General features: G+C 57.8%; 9 protein-coding genes across 9 annotated transcripts; 5 read left to right on the top strand and 4 right to left on the bottom strand.

Moving 5' to 3' along the window:
- Positions 1 to 1,088: 1,088 nt before the first annotated feature.
- On the top strand, positions 1,089 to 3,377 carry BXZ73DRAFT_87632 (Vps5 C terminal like-domain-containing protein; the record flags this gene model as incomplete). Its single annotated transcript, XM_048024653.1, has 5 exons — positions 1,089 to 1,400; positions 1,511 to 1,952; positions 2,035 to 2,390; positions 2,440 to 2,747; positions 2,789 to 3,377. 5 exons carry the CDS (start codon positions 1,089 to 1,091, stop codon positions 3,375 to 3,377), a joined length of 2,007 nt encoding a protein of 668 aa, XP_047882086.1.
- Positions 3,378 to 3,541: 164 nt separating this feature from the next.
- Positions 3,542 to 5,101, bottom strand: BXZ73DRAFT_74254 (uncharacterized protein; the record flags this gene model as incomplete). Its single annotated transcript, XM_048021998.1, has 4 exons — positions 3,542 to 3,813; positions 3,867 to 4,293; positions 4,358 to 4,831; positions 4,901 to 5,101. 4 exons carry the CDS (start codon positions 5,099 to 5,101, stop codon positions 3,542 to 3,544), a joined length of 1,374 nt encoding a protein of 457 aa, XP_047882085.1.
- Positions 5,102 to 5,904: 803 nt separating this feature from the next.
- Positions 5,905 to 7,177, top strand: BXZ73DRAFT_97309 (uncharacterized protein; the record flags this gene model as incomplete). The annotated part of the gene is made up of 3 exons (XM_048027321.1): positions 5,905 to 6,064; positions 6,121 to 6,636; positions 6,690 to 7,177. The coding sequence occupies 3 exons, from the start codon at positions 5,905 to 5,907 to the stop codon at positions 7,175 to 7,177; spliced, it is 1,164 nt and encodes a 387-aa protein (XP_047882084.1).
- Positions 7,178 to 7,480: 303 nt separating this feature from the next.
- On the bottom strand, positions 7,481 to 8,861 carry BXZ73DRAFT_97308 (3-isopropylmalate dehydrogenase; the record flags this gene model as incomplete). The annotated part of the gene is made up of 5 exons (XM_048027320.1): positions 7,481 to 7,865; positions 7,919 to 8,465; positions 8,521 to 8,697; positions 8,755 to 8,789; positions 8,848 to 8,861. The coding sequence occupies 5 exons, from the start codon at positions 8,859 to 8,861 to the stop codon at positions 7,481 to 7,483; spliced, it is 1,158 nt and encodes a 385-aa protein (XP_047882083.1).
- A 197-nt stretch (positions 8,862 to 9,058) lies between these two features.
- Positions 9,059 to 10,648, top strand: BXZ73DRAFT_40567 (Nin one binding Zn-ribbon like-domain-containing protein; the record flags this gene model as incomplete). Its single annotated transcript, XM_048018603.1, has 3 exons — positions 9,059 to 9,311; positions 9,361 to 10,093; positions 10,147 to 10,648. The coding sequence occupies 3 exons, from the start codon at positions 9,059 to 9,061 to the stop codon at positions 10,646 to 10,648; spliced, it is 1,488 nt and encodes a 495-aa protein (XP_047882082.1).
- A 163-nt stretch (positions 10,649 to 10,811) lies between these two features.
- Positions 10,812 to 11,524, bottom strand: BXZ73DRAFT_97306 (ARP2/3 complex 21 kDa subunit; the record flags this gene model as incomplete). Its single annotated transcript, XM_048027319.1, has 4 exons — positions 10,812 to 10,960; positions 11,010 to 11,300; positions 11,367 to 11,466; positions 11,519 to 11,524. The coding sequence occupies 4 exons, from the start codon at positions 11,522 to 11,524 to the stop codon at positions 10,812 to 10,814; spliced, it is 546 nt and encodes a 181-aa protein (XP_047882081.1).
- Positions 11,525 to 11,815: 291 nt separating this feature from the next.
- On the top strand, positions 11,816 to 14,718 carry BXZ73DRAFT_87627 (uncharacterized protein; the record flags this gene model as incomplete). The annotated part of the gene is made up of 20 exons (XM_048024652.1): positions 11,816 to 11,897; positions 11,944 to 12,098; positions 12,155 to 12,242; positions 12,291 to 12,444; positions 12,497 to 12,531; positions 12,580 to 12,642; positions 12,703 to 12,837; positions 12,889 to 12,984; positions 13,052 to 13,053; positions 13,097 to 13,283; positions 13,397 to 13,424; positions 13,483 to 13,546; positions 13,602 to 13,685; positions 13,744 to 13,775; positions 13,828 to 13,881; positions 13,934 to 14,003; positions 14,053 to 14,186; positions 14,238 to 14,268; positions 14,316 to 14,561; positions 14,611 to 14,718. 20 exons carry the CDS (start codon positions 11,816 to 11,818, stop codon positions 14,716 to 14,718), a joined length of 1,848 nt encoding a protein of 615 aa, XP_047882080.1.
- Positions 14,719 to 15,499: 781 nt separating this feature from the next.
- BXZ73DRAFT_40608 (50S ribosomal protein L30e-like protein) lies at positions 15,500 to 16,001 on the bottom strand (the record flags this gene model as incomplete). Its single annotated transcript, XM_048018609.1, has 2 exons — positions 15,500 to 15,838; positions 15,900 to 16,001. The coding sequence occupies 2 exons, from the start codon at positions 15,999 to 16,001 to the stop codon at positions 15,500 to 15,502; spliced, it is 441 nt and encodes a 146-aa protein (XP_047882079.1).
- Positions 16,002 to 16,457: 456 nt separating this feature from the next.
- BXZ73DRAFT_87625 (WD repeat-containing protein 61) lies at positions 16,458 to 17,790 on the top strand (the record flags this gene model as incomplete). Its single annotated transcript, XM_048024651.1, has 6 exons — positions 16,458 to 16,460; positions 16,512 to 16,548; positions 16,605 to 16,892; positions 16,984 to 17,138; positions 17,244 to 17,384; positions 17,440 to 17,790. 6 exons carry the CDS (start codon positions 16,458 to 16,460, stop codon positions 17,788 to 17,790), a joined length of 975 nt encoding a protein of 324 aa, XP_047882078.1.
- Positions 17,791 to 18,238: the final 448 nt, after the last annotated feature.

The following is an 18,238-nucleotide window of genomic DNA, read 5'->3' as shown; positions in this document are numbered from 1 at the left end:
GTGGGGCGAAGGCATGATTGTCATATTCAGAGTAGACAGCAAAAATAACATTGCAAGGACAGTAGAAACGACATGAGCGGTGCGACATGACTGAGACATCTGGACAAAATAATCGCTCGACACTCTTGCCCCAAGAGCCAACCCATATTGGTGCTATCCATGGGTCCGACAGAATCTTCGCAGTCGTCCCACTTGACATAGAACTGGGTCTCGTCGTCTTCCGCGAGCGCCAGAACTCTCATCTTAGGTGCATCTTCTTCAGGCGGGTTTCAAGCTCAGTGAGAGTGGAACCTGGGGGGCGGGAGTGATTGTGTAGGGGCCCGAGGAGAACTATCTGGAGGGGTAATTGGCACATATGGCGTCCGCCACTGAGGCTTCTAGCGGGTGCGACATGCACAAGAAAGCCTTCAGTGCGTGGTCTGCAGCCAAGATGCGCTGGTGACTGGCCCTGAAGGCCTGGACCTTGCCGTCGCACTGCGTTGCAGAAACATTAGTTATGTCCACACCAGGATGATTGGGTGCCCAACCGTTTGCGCGCCAGCTTGCAGTTCTCCACCGGTGTCCCAAGAAGCTTTCGGAAAGGCTTTTCGATCTTGTACTCTTGAAGTATGAACATCGCGGATAGTGCGAAGTTGGCACGAAAAACGCGGCTCGACGGGCGTGAGGATCCCTACTGAACAAACAAATGGAAGTACTCCTTGATGGTCATCGTCCGGATCTCCGCGTTCATGACGCTCAGTTACCCGTCGTAATCTTGGGCCCGATAAATTGAAAAGAGCCTACGTCCTTTACCTTCGTTTGAACTGGTTCTTCATTAGCACTGTCGCGCTCGACGGGTTCCTTCCAGCACGCCCCACGATCGACGTCGGCGGTGTTCATGTATCGGTTTCACCATCAAACAGGCTCTTCACACTGCTGAAGGGTTGGGGGACGGAGGTGGAGATCATGAAGAAGATGCGGAGGAAGGTGATGTCGGACTCGCTTCAGGACTGTTGCTGGGCAGGCGCGCGGAGCGTCTCTGCCCCCGTGTACGGCTGCCGTGAACGTCCACCACCTCGCCGCACTGGACTCTGCCGCAAACCATGTCGATGTTCGACCCTCTCTCCGTCCCCAACTTCCCTCAAGAGGAGCCCCCGTGGCCCACCAGGCCGCACGACCCTAGCGACGTCATCCCCAACCTCCCTCGGCCTTCCCCAAATCACGAGTCGCGCGGTCCTCCTGCTGGCCTCTACGGCAAGGAGCCTCAGATCTACGGCCAGCCAGACTCAGGTCTCATTTCCCCCCGCATCAACCCTGCCTCCAATGGCACCAACTTCGAGAGGAAAGAGCCGTACTTGCGCGTGAGGATCACGACGCTGGACCGCAACAGGCGGGATGTCCTCATTAAATTCGACGCGCAGGTGCGTAATCCCCACCCCGGCCGGTTATCGCGACGCTGCTCGCAAGCCCGTGCTGACCATTGCCCACCCACTCCGGTCGCCACCGCCGCTGTCGCGCTACACTCGGACAGACGAACCTCTCAAACTTCACCGGGACGACGTACCGCAACGTCTCGCGCTCCTATTTCGAGTTCCAGCAGTTCTACGAAACCCTGATCCTGAACAACCCGCAGACGATCGTGCCCGCGCTGCCGCTCGCGCGCACGTCCGCGCCGACGGACGAGGAAGACGACCGGCTGGTGAAGATCATGCTTCAGCGCTGGTTCACGCGCGTGTGCGAGGACCCGATCCTGATACACGAAGAGGAGCTCCGGTCGTTCGTCGAGAGCGACTTCGGGTACCAGCCCACCCCCAGCACGCGCCGGAAGGCGTCGGGCGGGTTCAGCCTCATGCGCCGCGGCGTGCCAGACGAGGACGAGGAGCTGCAGCGGGCGAGGTTCGAGCTGACGAAGCTCGAGGGCCAGTTCTTCGAGTCGGCGAAGGCGATCGACAAGCTCGCGCGGGCGAGGAAGTGTACGTCGTCTTTTCCTTTTGGGCTTGTTGTTCAGGGCTTTGGCAGGCGCAGAACGAATGGGGCTGACGGTCGTGTGCACAGCGATTGCAGTGGTGAAGGCGGAGATGGGCAATAAGCTCGTGAACGTGTCGAGCACGGAGGCGCACCCGCCCCTCGGGAACGCGATGCAGAAGATTGGGAGGGTGTATCACAGTTTGGCGGATTTGGATCAGGCGCAGGGGATCAGCGAATGTGTTATCATTGGAGACTCTCTGGGCTACCAAGGTCTTAACGCCCGGTCTGCCAAGGAAACCCTGCAGCAACGGACGGCGGTTTTGGAGGAATACCAGGCAGCGGTCAAGGCCACCATATCCAAGCGGAGGAATATGGAGCGTTTGAAGAATAGCAGCAACATCAGCCCCCAGAGGGTAGACGAGGCACTGGAGGAAATGGAAGAGGTGCGTGACGGTAGTACCCTGAAAAGACCACCCACTGACTTTTGTTTAGGCGAACAAGTATGAGCAGATACTTGCGAGACGTGCTGAGGGCATATCCCAAAACCTTCATCGCGCTCTGGAACGTCACAGGCGTATAGTGACTGAAGACGTCACAGCTGCTTTGGTTGAACACGTCCGGTCGACCATCATGTACGAACGACAACATCTGCGCGAACTCGAAGCACTTCGACCCGAAGTGAGCGCCGCGGACAAGAAACATGTCCCCCAGAAGCCGGTAACCGCCCCTCGGCCTGCTTACGTCCCCCTCTCGAAGACTTCTCCAACCCACCCATCCAACGTCCCGCCTCGAACCCACCGGTAGAATCTCGTCGTCCTCCCCCGCTAGCCCCTCCTCTCAGCGTGACCTCTTCCATGATCGCACCTTCACATGCACCTGCTCCCTCGTCGCACACGAATGGTTTCCCTCAAGGACCATTGTCCGCCGGCCCAGCGCCGGGCCGCGCGCCCATCCCACCCCAATCCCCAGGAGCGGGTCCTTCCTCTGCTGCGACCACAAGCGGATCCTTCGCGCGTCCTACCTCAGATGGGCCGCCGCTCGGTGGAAGACTGGTGGACGGCACCAGGTCGATGTTTGTCAAGCCACCGATGTCGCCCCTTGCCTCCACCGGACCTCCGAAGCCTCCTGGAACCGGACTTCCTCCCGTGCCGCCATCCAACCAGTCGGCACCCATCTCGCCACTGCACGCGTCCGGCCCTCCATCGGGCTCTTCGCACCCTCTTGGCGGCGGCGGAGACCCGCTGTCAGCGTCCACGTTCGTATCGTCCGCCATCCCCGGCCGTTCAAACTCCGTCTCCGCGACACTTGCCAACGACCTCGACCCGCTCGGGATGGCGCGGCCCGCGTACATGTCCGCGACGGTGCGAACGCCGACACGCCCACGGCTCGACGCTCGCGAGGCGGCGAGCAAGCTCGCCAACATGTTCTAGTTCCGTATGTCCGGAAGACAGTCGCCATGTTGTAATGTCCATACACTAGCTTCGGTACACTGTGGATGGCGTTAACGGAGGATCTCGACTCGGCCCACTCTCCCCACGGCGCCCGCTCTCCTTAGGAGATTCCTGCTTGCACGTCCTTGTGCCCTCGCGAGAAATTATTGTGGTTGTACAACAAGCGCCGGTGGGCGAGGCTGGGAGACGGCAGCGGCCGTTGCGTTGACGAGGTGTAGCCTCTCCTGACGGCCCCAAACGAACTGCCAACGTTCTGTAGTCGCGTTCCAAAAAGCATTCTCTTCGACTCTGAAGCGCAGTGTCTCGTTGCGTTCGGGAACGAAGGAGGATGCGAAGAGCTCGATGCTGTAGTACGTGTTGGGTAATATGGCAAGCTCGCCCAGGATTGGGACATTCTCTGGCAGGTTGATGAACCCTGGACCCCACATCAGATGTACAAGAGCGAATACTAGGAACAGCTTGACGTACCCATAACAGCTCCTGGCGCGTGCCCCCAGTCTCCTATCGGATGGCAATAGATCTGGCCTTCTATACCTTCCAGCGTGGTCTGGTTCAGGCTCTCTTGAAGGACTTGATTCCCAGTCTTCCCGGCAACCATCTTGTCTAAAACAATTTCTTGCATGCGGTTGGCCTTCTTCAGACCTTCCTTGAGACCGACGGGAGCGTCTGTCTCGTTCACTGAGGTTCGCAGGACGTACGCCATATGCTGTACGTCAGTATTCATGCCCATGGCGGTGATGCCAAAGTCGACATGTAAGAGATCTCCCTCTTGAATGATGTCCTTGGTCCCAGACCATCCGGGGAACGACTCGGGTACGATCACCGACACGCGAGGGTGGTTCCACGTCGTCACATTCAGCAGCAGCATCTTTTCGCGGTACCACCACTCGACGTCCTGCGCACACCCTTCCAGTGAGCTTCGAGCGATGTCGCGCGCGCAGCCGGTGCGAGAAACCCACCTCAGTCGTCGTCACTCCCGGGACGACCACCCGCTCGCTGAACGCCTCTTCGATCAAGGCCCAGGTCGTCTCCTGCAGCTTCCGGTAGTACGCGAGCTGGCCTGGCACGCGCGCGGCGACGTACTCGATCGCGAGCATCGGCTCGTTCACCGTGCGCTCCATCCACCGCCCGCCGAGTCCGCCCGCGAGCGCCTCGTACTCGCCGACGTGCAGCCCCCCGGCGGCGCCGACGTCCCGGTCGGTGTTGAGCGCGATGCGGCGGGGCGCGAGCGCGGCCAGCACGGCGCGGAGCTCGGGCCAGACCACGCCCGTGTTGTCCACCCAGCGGAGCGGGTTCGTGTTCGGACGGCCAGGGACGAGCGCGGAGGAGGAGTTTCGGTGGAAGAGAAGGACGGTGCGGCGGTGGGCGGCGTACTCGGTCGCGTCCTTGACGGACCACCAGAGGGTGTCCTCTGCGAGCTCGCGCTGGCTCGTCTGCAGTCGGCACGGGGACGTGTGGGGTGGGCATGAGGGGGCGCAGGGAGAGGTGGAAGACGAGCTTACCAGCCAGACGCCGATGCCGTACTTGGTGAGCAGGGCGGGGATGTTGGCGAGGCGCGCGTCGCGCCAGCCGTCGAGAATCTTGGCCTGTTCGCGCAAGGAGGGCAGGCGGACATAACGCGAGGGGGCGCTGGGGTGGAATTGGGCGTGCGCTACGCCGGAGGTGAAGAGCAGTGTGGACACGAGCGTGCACCACAGCTTCATATCAAGGGTACTTACGAGAACTCGGAGCGGCGGGCTCGGAGTTTCGCAAGAGGTAGTGTTGCGTGCACGGTGTCGCGGACCTCTGTCGACTGGGAGGTCAGACAGTTGAAGAGGATGTGGTCGATTATAGTCGATGCCGTCAGTGGGACGCTGCAGCCCTCTTGAGGTTCTCAGCCGCACGGGTCATCCGCGGGCGGCTCTCTGCGGCCGGGAGTCCCCGGGAGCGCTAATGGAGGTCTGCCGGAACCACCACTCGCCGTACAAGATCAGCGCTCCGACTCATCACCTCTATCCTAGGCGGGCGCACTGTCCGACATAGTGAGCGCGACCCCCTGATGAACACGGAGTTGTATCAGCCGAGATGCCCGCGCCCTAGATCCACCGCTCCACGTCTGCAGATCTAGTGCGTATAGTTGGTCGTACTTGTGCTTGTATGCTCACTAGCCCGGGGCCACAGGTATATCAGCAGCACGAATACCTTTCCCACCGTTCGTATTGCTAAGGGAGAGGGGCGTGATAGTAATCGGCCATGTGAATCGGTCATGACTGCTGCATCGCCGCGGGTGCTCGTTTCATTATACCCGCAGTGCCAGCATGACCCCTAAACGAGAATGTCACAGGGCTGTGGTGCTGTCGCCGCCCAGGCCCCAAAGATCTTGGGCGGTGATATAGCGAAGGATTTGCGAAGCGTGCCCTTCACGTATATGGTCGTCGCTCCGGCAGCGACACCATGCTTTTCCCCCTTCCCCTCCCCTTTTTTTTTCTCTTCCTCGTTTTCTCCTCCTCTTGCTTTGTGAAAAGATATGCCGGGCAACACCATCATTGCGGACGACCAGGATCCTGCCGGGCCCGGGGCGATCAACTACACGTCGGGCAACTGGATTTCACAGAAGGCCCAGAACACCTGGCAGAATACCATTACAGCGGGATTTACAGGAGCAAACGCAACGTTCAGTTTCGACGGTGAGCCCTTCTTTACGCTTCGCCAAAACTCGTCATTGATGGCGGGTGTCCCGGAGGCGTCGCTGTCGCCGTTCTGGGTGTAGCCACCACAATTGCTGGCGTCGACCCTCCCCAAGTGCAATTCAGTCTGGACGGGCAGGACCTCGGGATTCTCTCAGTACCCAACAACGGCTCTACTTTTTACCCCGTTGTCTGGATCGACCTGGAGCCACTGAAATCAGGGACACACTTGCTGGAGATGGGCGTTGTTTTGGCCAACGACAACTATCCTTTCTACTTGGACGCGGTCGTATACAAACCAGCGGCAGGAGTCTCCGCCACCGGGGCTCAAGTCGCGACCTCGGCAGCTCTCCCACCGGCCATTACCACCGTCGTCACCACCCAATCCTCCAGCAGCTCTGGCACACCCGTCGGCGCCATCGTCGGCGGTGTTGTCGGCGGTGTCGCCGTGATCGCCTTGTCCGTCCTCGCCATCTGGTTCCTCTTCCTTCGTCACGGGCGACGCGGCGGCAAGCCATTCTTCTACGCCTCTCACGCCAATCCAGCAGACCTTCTTGAGGAGGATCATCACGGTAAGCCTCGTCTCCACTCTTCCCGTATCGTCCTTCTAACGCCCTGATCTCAGAGGCCAAGCCAGCTCCTTACCCCCAATCAACCGCCCCATTAACGTACACCAACATCACCCCCTCTCCCTCTCCCGACCCCCTCTCCGTCTTCAGCGCCTCCAGAGGGGAACAAGCACCCCTCGTGCGCCCGGGCACCTTCAGCGACGCCCGCCAGCCGCAAGCGTTCAGCGACTACTCCGCTTCTGAGGCCGGCGGTGGCCCGACGGTGAGCGACTGGAGCGCGAGCTCGTCCTCACGGCTTGGGCTCGCGGCGGGCTCTCGCGTACCGGCGCGCACGAGCCCGAACCAATCCGGGCGGAGCAAGGCAGCGGAGGCGGGGATGCTGAGCGTGCCACAGGAGGTGACGTACAACGCGGACTCGGGCGTCCGCTTCGACGCGAACGGGCGGCCGGTCCCCGTCGCGGGCTCGTCGTCGGCGGCGGCGACGGGGCAGGCGCTCGCAGCGCAGGAGCTGACGGACGTGCCGCCGTCGTACAGCGCTACATGAAGTTGGCGGTGGTTTGTTGTTGATCGCGCTATTTCTAGCGAGACGTTTAGTCGTTTTCATTAGCATGTCATTGCGGCACCACTAATATCCTCCTATGCAGCTCTACAGTCGCTGTATTGCTACATTTTTTATGTTTTTGGTTTGGAGCATTAACCCAGTCAGTCCTTACGCTAGCCACAATTCCGCATATTATGTATCCAATGGTTCGGAATCGACATTGCAAGCCTTGTCCTATCAGTGGCTGCCATCGGATCTTACAACAGTACAGGTTTACTTTGCGACTGCGTTAGACGTACATGGTTTTCACAACAGCCCCTTGAGGATCTCCACCACCTTGTCGCCCAGCTCCTTTGTCGAAACGCTACCACCCAGATCTGCCGTACGAAGCTCGAAGCCACCAGAGGGCTTGTCGTCGAGCGCCTTGCGCACAGACGTTTCAATAGCTTGTGCGTACTTTTCGAGACCGAGAGAGTAGCGGAGAAGCATGGCAGCACTGAGGATGGTGCCAATGGGGTTCGCGATCCCCTTGCCGGTAATGTCGGGTGCCGATCCGTGAATGGGCTCGTAGAGACCGGGAGTGGACTTGAAGTCCGGAGACAGGGCATCGGAAACCGAGGGCGCTCCGGCCAGGGAGGCCGAAGGGAGGAGGCCGAGTGATCCAGGAATGACGCTGGACTCGTCGGAAAGGCTGTCGCATCCGCCGTCAGCACCACCATCCGGGGACACGAACAGACGACGCACATGTCGCCGAACAGGTTCTCCGTGACGATCACGCCGTTGAGCTTTTTGGGGTTCGCGACGATGAGCATCGCGGCCGAGTCGACGAGCTGGTGCTCGAGCTGGAGCTGGGGGTACTCGGCCTGGAGGGTCTCGGAGACGACCTTGCGCCAGAGCCGGGAGCTCGCGAGCACGTTCGCCTTGTCGATCGACGTCACCGGCAGGGGCGGGTTCGCCTGCATCGCGATCTGCGCGGCGACGCGCGTGATCCGCTGCACCTCGCCCACGGAGTAGACCATGGTGTCCCAGGCGGAGTCGACGTCGGGGCCCGCGCCCGCGCCGAGCTCCTTGCGCGCGCCGAAGTACGCGCCGCCGATGAGCTCGCGGACGACGATGATGTCGACGCCCTCGGCGACGGACGGCTTGAGGGGCGAGTTCGCGAGGAGGGAGTCGGACGCGAAGTTGGCGGGCCGGATGTTGGCGTAGAGGCCGAGGGCTTTGCGGAGGGCGAGAAGGCCCTGCTCGGGGCGCACCTTGCTGTTCACGCCCCACTTGGGGCCGCCGATGGAACCTGGCGCGGAGCGTCAAGGGGGGTTGGGCGGAAAGGCGAGAAGGGGAGGACGGACCCATGAGGATCGCATCGGCCTCTTGGCAGGCCTTGAGCGTGGACGCGGGGAGGGGCTCGCCGGTCGCGTCGATGGCGCAGCCGCCGAACTGGTGGGTCTCGAGCTTGAGCTCGATGTCGCCCGAGGCAGCGGAGACGACCTCGAGCACGCGCACTGCTTCAGCGACGACCTCGGGGCCTGGCGCAGAGCTCGGTGAGCGCGGCGGGGGGTGATGAGCAGAAAAGGCGCACGCACCGATGCCATCTCCGGGGAGGACGACCACACGGAATCTGGGTGACATCAGCGCCTGGATCAGGGCGCGCGGCTCAGGCGGGCGCACGGACTCACGATTTCTTCGCCATCGCTGCCAGTCGGGGGGCGGGGTACTGGAGGTCGTTGAAGCAGACAACTTCCCCGGGCTGGTCGACGGCGAGGGTCGTCTTTCGGCGATCGACTCCTCCGTCGGCCCGCCTCGCCCGATCCAATGCACCGTCGTCCGCACGTGATCCGCTATTTTCTCTTCTCCCTCTCCGAATCTGTCGGGGTCGGCCCAATGACCATGGCTGCTCTCTCCTCCACCCCCACTGCTGCCCCGAGCACCTCAAAATTCGCCTGCAAGCAACTCGTGCTGGATGCAGGACCGCTTCTCTCGCTTTCGCCTTTGCGGGGGCTCGCGGAAACCTTCTACACCGTCCCCCAGGTCCTGGACGAGCTCAAGGACAAGCGAGCGCGCGAACACTTCGAACGGCTCGCGTTGTCCGCGGGGGTGAGAATAGAGATCAAGGCACCGCTGTCTACGTCGGTTGCCCATGGTGCGTCGTTCTGCGTGGTGGCCGGCAGGACGCTGAGATGCGATCCCAGTGATCCAATGGGCCAAGAAGACTGGAGACTACTCCGTGCTCTCCACGCCGGATCTGTGCGTCCTTGCTCTCACTTACGAGCTCGACGAAAAAGCGAAGGCATCCGCACCGGTCCCGGAGACGAAACCCGAGGTGACGCCATCGGAGGAGCTAGTCCCGGCTCCAGAGAGCTCACCGGTTCCGGTGGAGGCCCAGCCAGACGATAATGTGGAAAGTGCGCCTGAAGACTCTGCCGAGTCTGAGGCGGAGGAGCCCCCTCCGACCCCTACCGAAAATGGCGACTCTCAAGATGCGATCTCTGAGGACCTTGAGGAACGCGAACCTTTGAACGTCGAGCTCCAACCTATTCAGGACAACGATCCCACTACACCCGTTTCCACTCGTCCCCACCAACCTGAAGCTCCACCAGTAGAGTCACCAGCAGATGAAGCAGACGACGCAGAGGCGGAGCCCATCTATGATGACCCATCAGACGAAGACGACGGTGAAGGCGAGTGGATCACTCCTTCCAACGTTGGACTGCACAAGTCCCATGCGCTCGATCTCCTTCCTTCCGGGGGCAAAGGCGCAAAGGGCAAGGCGAAGGCGCAGGAGACGATCCCCGTGGGCTGCATGACCGCCGATTTCGCAATGCAAAACGTCCTGCTCCAAATGGGCCTTGGCCTCGTCGGCGTCGAGGGCAAGCGCATCGAACGCGTCAAGAGCTGGGTGCTCCGCTGCCACGCGTGCTTCAAGTACGTGCCCTCCCACCGTTTTAGAATCGTGAACTGAAACAAGACTTCTGCAGAATCTGCAAGGATAACTCTCGCAAATTCTGCCCCTCGTGCGGGAATCCGACTCTCCTCCGCGCATCAGTCACCATCTCCTCTCCCAACGCCGGTTCCAATACCCCTGCGCTCCAGGTCCACCTGAAGCGCAACTTCCAGTTCAAGACACGCGGGACGATCTATTCGATACCCGCACCCAAGGCAGGATCCGCCAAGACTGGCCCGGGCGAGGGCCTCATCTTGCGTGAGGACCAGTTGGGGTGGCAGCGCGCGAAGAAGCAGGCTGACGGAAAGCGCGAGCGCGAAGAGAAGCGGATGCTCAACGCTGCGAGCAAGAGCGCGGAGGCTGGCCAGGGAGGAACGGTGGTCAGCAGCTGGATGGACCCGGACTGGGTCCCAGAGATGCTGAGCGTGGGCGCGGGAGGAAAGGGGAGAAGCATCCGAGCGAGAGGATTCGACGGAGACATGCCCATCATCGGTCATGGGAGGAAGAACCCGAACGAGGGGAGGCGGAAGAAATAGGCGGTGGAAGGATCTGTGTGGGCATTGTATCGTTTCTTGGGTGTATGATTTGCAGTGGACGTGATCATGTAGATGGCGATTGCTCGAGAGTCCAGCAGAGAAGGAGCTTGTAATACACTGATGTTGTACGACGTGCCTTTGTATCCATCCATCCAGCTATCCTTCACGAACCCAGACTGCGGTTCATGAACCTCCTCTTCTGGAACGACATCCACCACTTGCTGGGCTTGCCAGTCCCGTCCGCATAGAGCTTCTCGACCAGCCGCGACGCAAGTTCTTGGCGAATTTGAGTGAGGTACCCCCGCAGGTAATCTGAGAGAGTAGCATGAAGGGTGCATCGACCATACATACTTGACGGGACTCACCAGCATCTGCCCTGCCCCCGGGGGCGCGTAGTGCGCGTTCAGAGCAAAGGTGGCATCTCCAGGGACAGGGAAGTTGTCCACGGCGAGGGTGTTAAGCAACTTTGTCGCCTCGAGCTGGTTCGGAACGGTCTTCGCAGCGCCAATCTTGGCAATGCAGTCCGAGACGAAGAGGATGAGAATAATGAGGAGACGATCAGCGGGGCCTTTGATCTCGAAGTTGCGGAAGAGGGAGTTGGCTCGGAAGAGGTCGAGGGTCTCATCGATAATGTCTGCTTCTGAGGGATCGGCTGGAAATGTGTATATACGTTGTAAGTATGGCACCGTTCGACGCGTGACGCTGAACATCTACCCACCCATAGGTGCAGGACCACGGTATTTGGACTTGATGGGGAGGACGGCGAGGTTGCCGACCTGGCGGACGTCGGGCACCTCGTTTAGGGCGGAGTGGTACGCCTGAAGAGACAGATGAGCAGTATGGACACGGAGCGGCGTGCATGGAACCCACTGGCATGGCGGTTCGCCCTTGCTGGAGAGACTGGTATGAGTGGACGGATCACTGGCTCGCAGTAGCTGAACAGGCGGCGTTTGCCGGGAGGTGCCGCGCGATGGCTGGGGCGGGCCGAGGCAGAGACGAAGCAAGCTGGGAAGACGTCATGAACGCGTCCTCGCGTGAGCGTGTCGTTCCTCCTCTCCTCCTCCCCTCGCTGTCGCAGGAAACCCCTCTCTACGCAACAGGGAAACCTACGCGTCGTGCTCAAGTCTGGCCAGGCTCAACGGCTTGACGAAGAGCTCACGGCCCACCATGCCTGCTCTCGAGGTCGCCGATGATCAGGTCTCCTCGTTCTCTGTGCAGTCGTTCGACCCTTCTCCAGACAGCATCACCAGTAAGTGGCGCATCCATTTTTTCTGGCTCAAAGCCGACTCGCTGAGTGGCATCAGGTCTCGCGAGACGCGTTCGTGCTCTCACTCTGAAGCTACTGCCCATCGAAGTATCCCCGGACAGTATCAGCGAGCCCACGAGTCGGATCATAACGTCTCGAGTCATCAATGCATATATTGCGGCTGCAGGAGACTTTGTGGAACCGGTGAGCAAACTTCGTTACCCTCTACGAACGAACTGTTTCCAACTTACACCTTTTAGCTCCCGTATTGTCTTCTCTTGGCTCGGAAACAGTTCATGCTCGACGCCAACAAGTATCCGGCGGATTATGAGGAGAACGAGGGAAGAGGTAAGTCATAGTTTCACTTGCTTTGAATCTGCTCTAAACAGTCTACAGCGGTGGCATGTGAAGTTCTCGCACGGAGGGTGATCCATTATGCTCCTCCTGAGAAGATCTCGACAATGATGACCGCTCGTTACCGGCATCGAGAACTAGATGGTGATGTCAGCGGGAGCTCCAGTGCTCTTGAGATGGCCATCGACGCTCACTGGTGAGCCTCCGAATGTCTTCTCATCTTGAACCACGCGTTGACGTCGTCTTAGTACTATATTCTTGTCCTCGAGCGAAGCGCAAGATGGTAAGTTCGACACGCACTTGTAAAAACTAGAGACCAACATGTGTGCAGTTGTCCAGGATATGTGGTGTGGCCGTATTGTACAACTGTACGATTCCGAGGGCGATGTCAGCTGTAGGTGCTCATGCTACATCAAGGCAGGATGGCATTTGATTTGCATCTCCCATCTGACAGTCGTCCCTCACCATGCTGCCGACTACCACGGCTTTTGGAGTCACCTCTCTCCCTCCAGGCTTGGAGTTCCGAGATACCAGAACGTCTTCCGCATTATCGTCTGGTTTATCTTCCTATTCACCTATTCACAAGCCGGTACGTTTTGGTTGGCGACAGTCTCCATTAATTCTAACAGTGGCAGTGCAGTACGCGAGCCTCTGGACAAGGTGCACAGGGATCACAATGACCTTGACAACTGGGAGATAGTGCTGTATGTGCTGGCTTTGGCCTTTGCCATCGAAAGTGAGTGGTGGACCTGTTGATGATATCACAATGTTGCTCACATTTTTACAGATCTTCACAAGGCAAGAGGTGTCTTCAACGTTTCATGCTTGTACTGACCGTCTCAAACTAGATCTTCAAACTTCTGGTGCTCGTCTCATGGCGAGCTTTTGGCTTCTGGAATGTGGTTTCCTTCATCACAGATTGCCTTTTGACGGCCGCATTCACCCTGCGCATGATTGGTATCGTGCGTCCGGGAAAACAAGAGGCCATGATACTATACAGCTTCCAGTGCCTTAGCTTCGCGGCTCCCTCTTGTGGTATGTATACATATCCTCTGACTTTTGTGTTTTTCCTCATCCCTTACGTTCACAGGATGAGTGAGTAGACCGTGATGGTCACATCGACGGCCTGTTGACTCGCACTTATACAGAGCTTATCCCCATCTTCGATGGCTATAAGTGGGTACTGCTCACTTATCGTACTCATCCCCTCTGTGTGCTGATTATGATGCACCAGATTCGTTGGGACGATGCAGATCTGTGTCGCTCGAATGCTCAAAGAATCGGGGTTCTTCTTCTGTGTATGTTGGCCGCACCTTTTCGGCCTCTATTACTTACCCAAGATCCTGCGATTAGCTTTTGGCTCTGCTCGGTATCGGATTTCTACAAGGCCTATACGCCCTCGATGCTGCAGATGGCCAGACTGATCACCCTACCAAGGTAAATGATCCAAACATGCTTACGACGATTGCGTCCTTTGTTTACTGATTTTGCACAGATATTACATGTTCTCATTCAATCTCTGCTCCAGTAAGCATCCCTTCGACCCATTGTGAGTATCACGTACTGAAGAACATTACAGGTCACCGAACTACGAAGCATTCCCATCCGCAGTCGGGCTGTCACTTTACTACCTGTATGGTCCCTGTTCACTCCACCTTGATAATTGCTCATATGTTTCTACGAAGCTGGAACGTTGCGACTGCTGTCATTCTCTTGAACGTCCTCATCTCTTTGTTCTCTTCGGCGTACGAAGATGTGAGTGGTGGTACTGTGGACCCCTACTTTGTGACTAATAGCTTTGCAGGTCATCGGAGATGCTGCTGCAGAGTACTTGACGTACTTCGCGGGGAAAGTAGTCAGCATGATTAGAGCTCCTGACGAGTTCATCTATCCTCCCCCGTTCAATCTCATCGAGATCTTCTTCGTTGCACCTTTCGAGTGAGTATTTACCCGCGGTTTGCAGACACGATCACTCATCATTGGGCTCAGATACTTCGTCAGTGAAAAAACGTACGGCAGGGTAAGTGCATATTTTCGTGGAGGTCACGGGAACTGACACTCCCCCAGATGAACCGTCGTATCATGAGCATCCTGTTCTTCGTTCCTCTGGTCACGATTGCGCTTTTCGAGGCACATTTCAACCCCGAGAAGCATCAATGGGTCAAAGATTGGTTCAGCTCCGCGGAGGAGGGAGGAGATGATGCACCGCAGTTCCAAGATCCTCAGGTCACCGGCCAAGATTCTGATCGTGGTCTTGTAATCAGCAAGGTTCCATTCAAGGACATCGTGGCAAAGTTCCCTGACGCTACCCATGTGCGCCGTGCTCATTCTGTGTGTTTAAGACTCAACTGACATGTCACAGTCCCCGGAGGCCGTGATGATGCAAGAAATGAAGACGCTGCGCGCCGAACTTGCTGAGATGAAAGAGCTTATCAAGCATATGGCGGCTGGAGGTGCCAAGGGGGGATGAGGTGTAAAGCAACCGGTGCCACGGACAATAACGGTTATCATGCAACGTTTCACAAGGGTGTATCCTCCATTCATGTACGCCAATGGCAATGATGTCATGCACTTCTAGGGTCAAGCTTCGGACATGACTACCCACTTGGTCACGTTCTTGGCATTCACCTCAACGCCCCATGCACACAGTCGTGTTCGTACCCGGCAACACCTCTCTCGGGATCAAAGAAGTCCCCAGGCCAAGCCGGGGCCGGGCTAGGTGCACCTAGTCGCAGCGACTGTCGTGTATCACTCGGACATAGCAATATTGTTGGAAGTCATCGAAGACACCGCACTTATACGTTCGGACACGAGAATGCCGTACCATATCTCCCCATTATACTTACAGGCACTGTGAGTCCGGGGCCTGGCGTTGATAATATTGCTATCGGTAAGCTGTAACACGAGTGTTGAAACCGCAGAGATTAAGACAGGCATGTGTAGAAGGGCCGAAGGACATATCCACGTTACAGATCGAGTTGAAAGCTGGAGTTAACACTCGCGATAAATGGGGGTCATACAACACTGTCGTGATATTCGTACGACTAGCAAAGCGACAAGCTACAGCTACAGGTGAACCGAGAATAACCTGCAAGCGAAGACATAGTAGTCAGTCACTGCACAACACAAAGAAACTAGTCGAGTTTAGATGAGGTTTATCAGGATTTTGGATAGATGTTACCCTTACAGATGCTCTCCACCGACGGAACCGGTTCCGTCATCCAAGAGCGCACAACGAAATGTTTACTCACTTAACGGTTCTTGAAGTAGTCGAGGAGGACGTGGAGGCCCTCTGACTCAACACCATAGTCCTTAACGACGACGCACGAGCAGCCGACGACCTTACGGGGGTTGCCCTCACGGTCGATCTTGCAAAGACCGGCCCAGGTACCAAGCACCTTCGCGTCTCCAACCTTGATGAGGTTGATCTTGTGCTCGGCACAGAGCGCCTCAATGAGCTTGATGTACTCTGCCTCCGTGCAGGTCTCGACAAGCACGCACAAGTGCGCCTGGCGCTTGTCAAGGGCCTTGGCGCACTCACGGAGACCGCGAGCGAGACCGTCGTGAACGAGGGCGTTTTTCAGAACTTGCTGTACGCGCACAGAAGGTATTGGGAAAAGGTGCAGTGCAAGAGTAGAAGCAATCACGCACCTGAAGCGCATCCTCAACAGAGAGCTTGCCCTTAGGAGCCTCAGTGGGGGCCTCGACCTCGGGGGCGGCGTCGACTTGGATTTCATCAGAAGCGTCAGACATCCTGACACTGCTCGTCAATGTCGCGCACGGCGTTTGAGCTCGAGGAACCACGCACTTTTTGGTTTGGGGGATGGAGCAGGGGAGCGATGTCTTCTTCCGCGTTCGTGGATGCTGGGAAAAATAGAGTTCGTCCTTGCTCAAGCCTATGAAGCAGGTTCAAAGTCCGCCGGCAATTTCCGGTATCTCACCGGACCCTCATCCACTGCTAGGTTCCCGCTTCAGCTGCCGTACACAACTCTTGTTGGGCCATTTTATCGCCGTAGTATTCTGTAAAACCTTCCCCGAGGCCTTATTGCGTGGCCTGGCTCCACGCAACAGATTAGCGCCTGGACCATGGGCGCTAGCTGGCATTGAGCGACGAGTACTACTACTAAGCGCTAAGCTCGGACCGCGTTCAGCTCAACTTCCAGTACTGACATCTCGCGTAACTTCCTCTTCGTCACCCCGCATCTCTCGATGGTGAATGGCCTGATATCACGACCCATATTGTCGCTCATCGTGTTGTCTCAGAGTCTGGCGTTCGTTCACGCGCATGACGGCGCAGAACGTACGTCTCATAGCGTATGTCTTCACCTAGCATATGCTAACTCGCTCTCCCTGCAGCTCATACCGACGCAGTGTGGGGCGTTAGCTGGACCAACGCGGACACCGTTCTAAGCATTTCTGCGGACGGTGCAATCAAACAATGGGACTCGATATCTGGACAAGTATCGCACTCAAGACCTCCACACACCCTTGGTCTTGTCTCTCTAAGCGTGGATCCAACTGGAAAACTTGCGCTCTACAACACGCTGGAAGGACTCACCTGTCTTTGGAGTCTTGAGGATGGAGATTTGAAAGGGTCGTATGAGAGCTTTGCGCGGACTGCAGGATCTGAGTCGAATGACCCTTGTACGTTCTCAATTATCAAGTTTTGGCATGGCCTCATCCATCGACCCTTGCATCCACGCGATTCGGAATGGGGTGATGCACACGCATATAGCGTGGTCTGTGTCCCTGAATCCCAAAGGAGGGACCTACGCTTCTACGGGAGGCTCTGGGAATGTCACAATTCACTCCGCTGAAACACCAACATTCGGCGAACGGCGGGCTACCCTGAAAAGTGGGCGCAGCAAATTCGGGATGTTTTGCAAACATGTGGGTTATTCGTGAGCCTGAGTTGGTGTCCAGTCCCTACCTGTCCTGCTTGCTTGTGTGCACGTTACAAATGACCTCTTGACTGACCTCCCAATTTTGTTGCAGAGCCCGGATGGGTCTCGGGTAGCTATGTCTTCTGAGAACGGCATCATTTACGTCTTCGACATCGTATCGGCCTCGATCCAGTCGATGTACTCCTCGCACGCAATGGCAGTGCGATCTCTAGCCTGGTCCCCAGATTCTAGCGTGAGCGCCCTATGCACATTGCCCAACACCCCACACTGAACTACCCTGTTCACAGCTCTTGCTCTCCGCCTCTGAAGATAAGCGCCTCATTCTACACGACCTTCGCACCTCGTCATCGGGGAAGCCTGGCTCCGGAGCGGTTGCCGCCTTCAGCGGTCACTCGTCGTGGGTGCTCAGCACGGACATCTCCCCAGATGGCAGGCTTGCGCTCTCCGGCTCGTCGGACAAGACCGTAAAAGTATGGGACATCGGCGCTCGGGCGGCGGTATCAACTGTTCAAGACCAAGGAGAGGTGTGGTCCGTGTCGTGGAGGCCGAGGCCGCCTGCCCACGGAACAGCAGGCGCGTACGTGACAGGCGGAGAGGAGGGCGTGGTGCGCTGGTGGCGGAGCGCTGGTGCTGGTTGAGTCTTGCGGACATGTGTACATATCTCAGAGTGCTGTCATTTTGTTGCCAGCGTCGAAGAATATGTGTTCTAAACATACCACCGCCGCCGGCCGAATTAGGGCTTCGGCTTCAGCCGTATCCCTTCACCACTGCTAACTTCAATGACCCCACATGCACGTCGAACCCCTCGAGAGCGCGCTCTTTTTACAGGACGATGAAGTACGTGTGCGCAAGTTGTTACGTGCAAGTCGCATTGATTGAAACAGCGTGCTAGGATCTTGGCGTTACACTGACTAGCCTCGTTACCACTGCGATGCACGACAAAGATCCAAAATGTACTTCATCCGCCGTTGTCGATGCAGTACAGCGCACAGGTAGTGTCCGCTCCTTCGCACGTGCTCCACAAGTTTACGGTGTTCGTGACCGCCTTAAACGTTGGCAGCTGAGGTGGTTTTGAGCACACGCGAT

Source organism: Epithele typhae (assembly GCF_022376455.1).
Source record: "Epithele typhae strain CBS 203.58 chromosome Unknown BXZ73scaffold_4, whole genome shotgun sequence".
Lineage (NCBI taxonomy): Eukaryota > Fungi > Basidiomycota > Agaricomycetes > Polyporales > Epitheliaceae > Epithele > Epithele typhae.
Note: the sequence above shows the minus strand (reverse complement) of the source record. Positions and strands in the feature narration are given on the sequence as shown.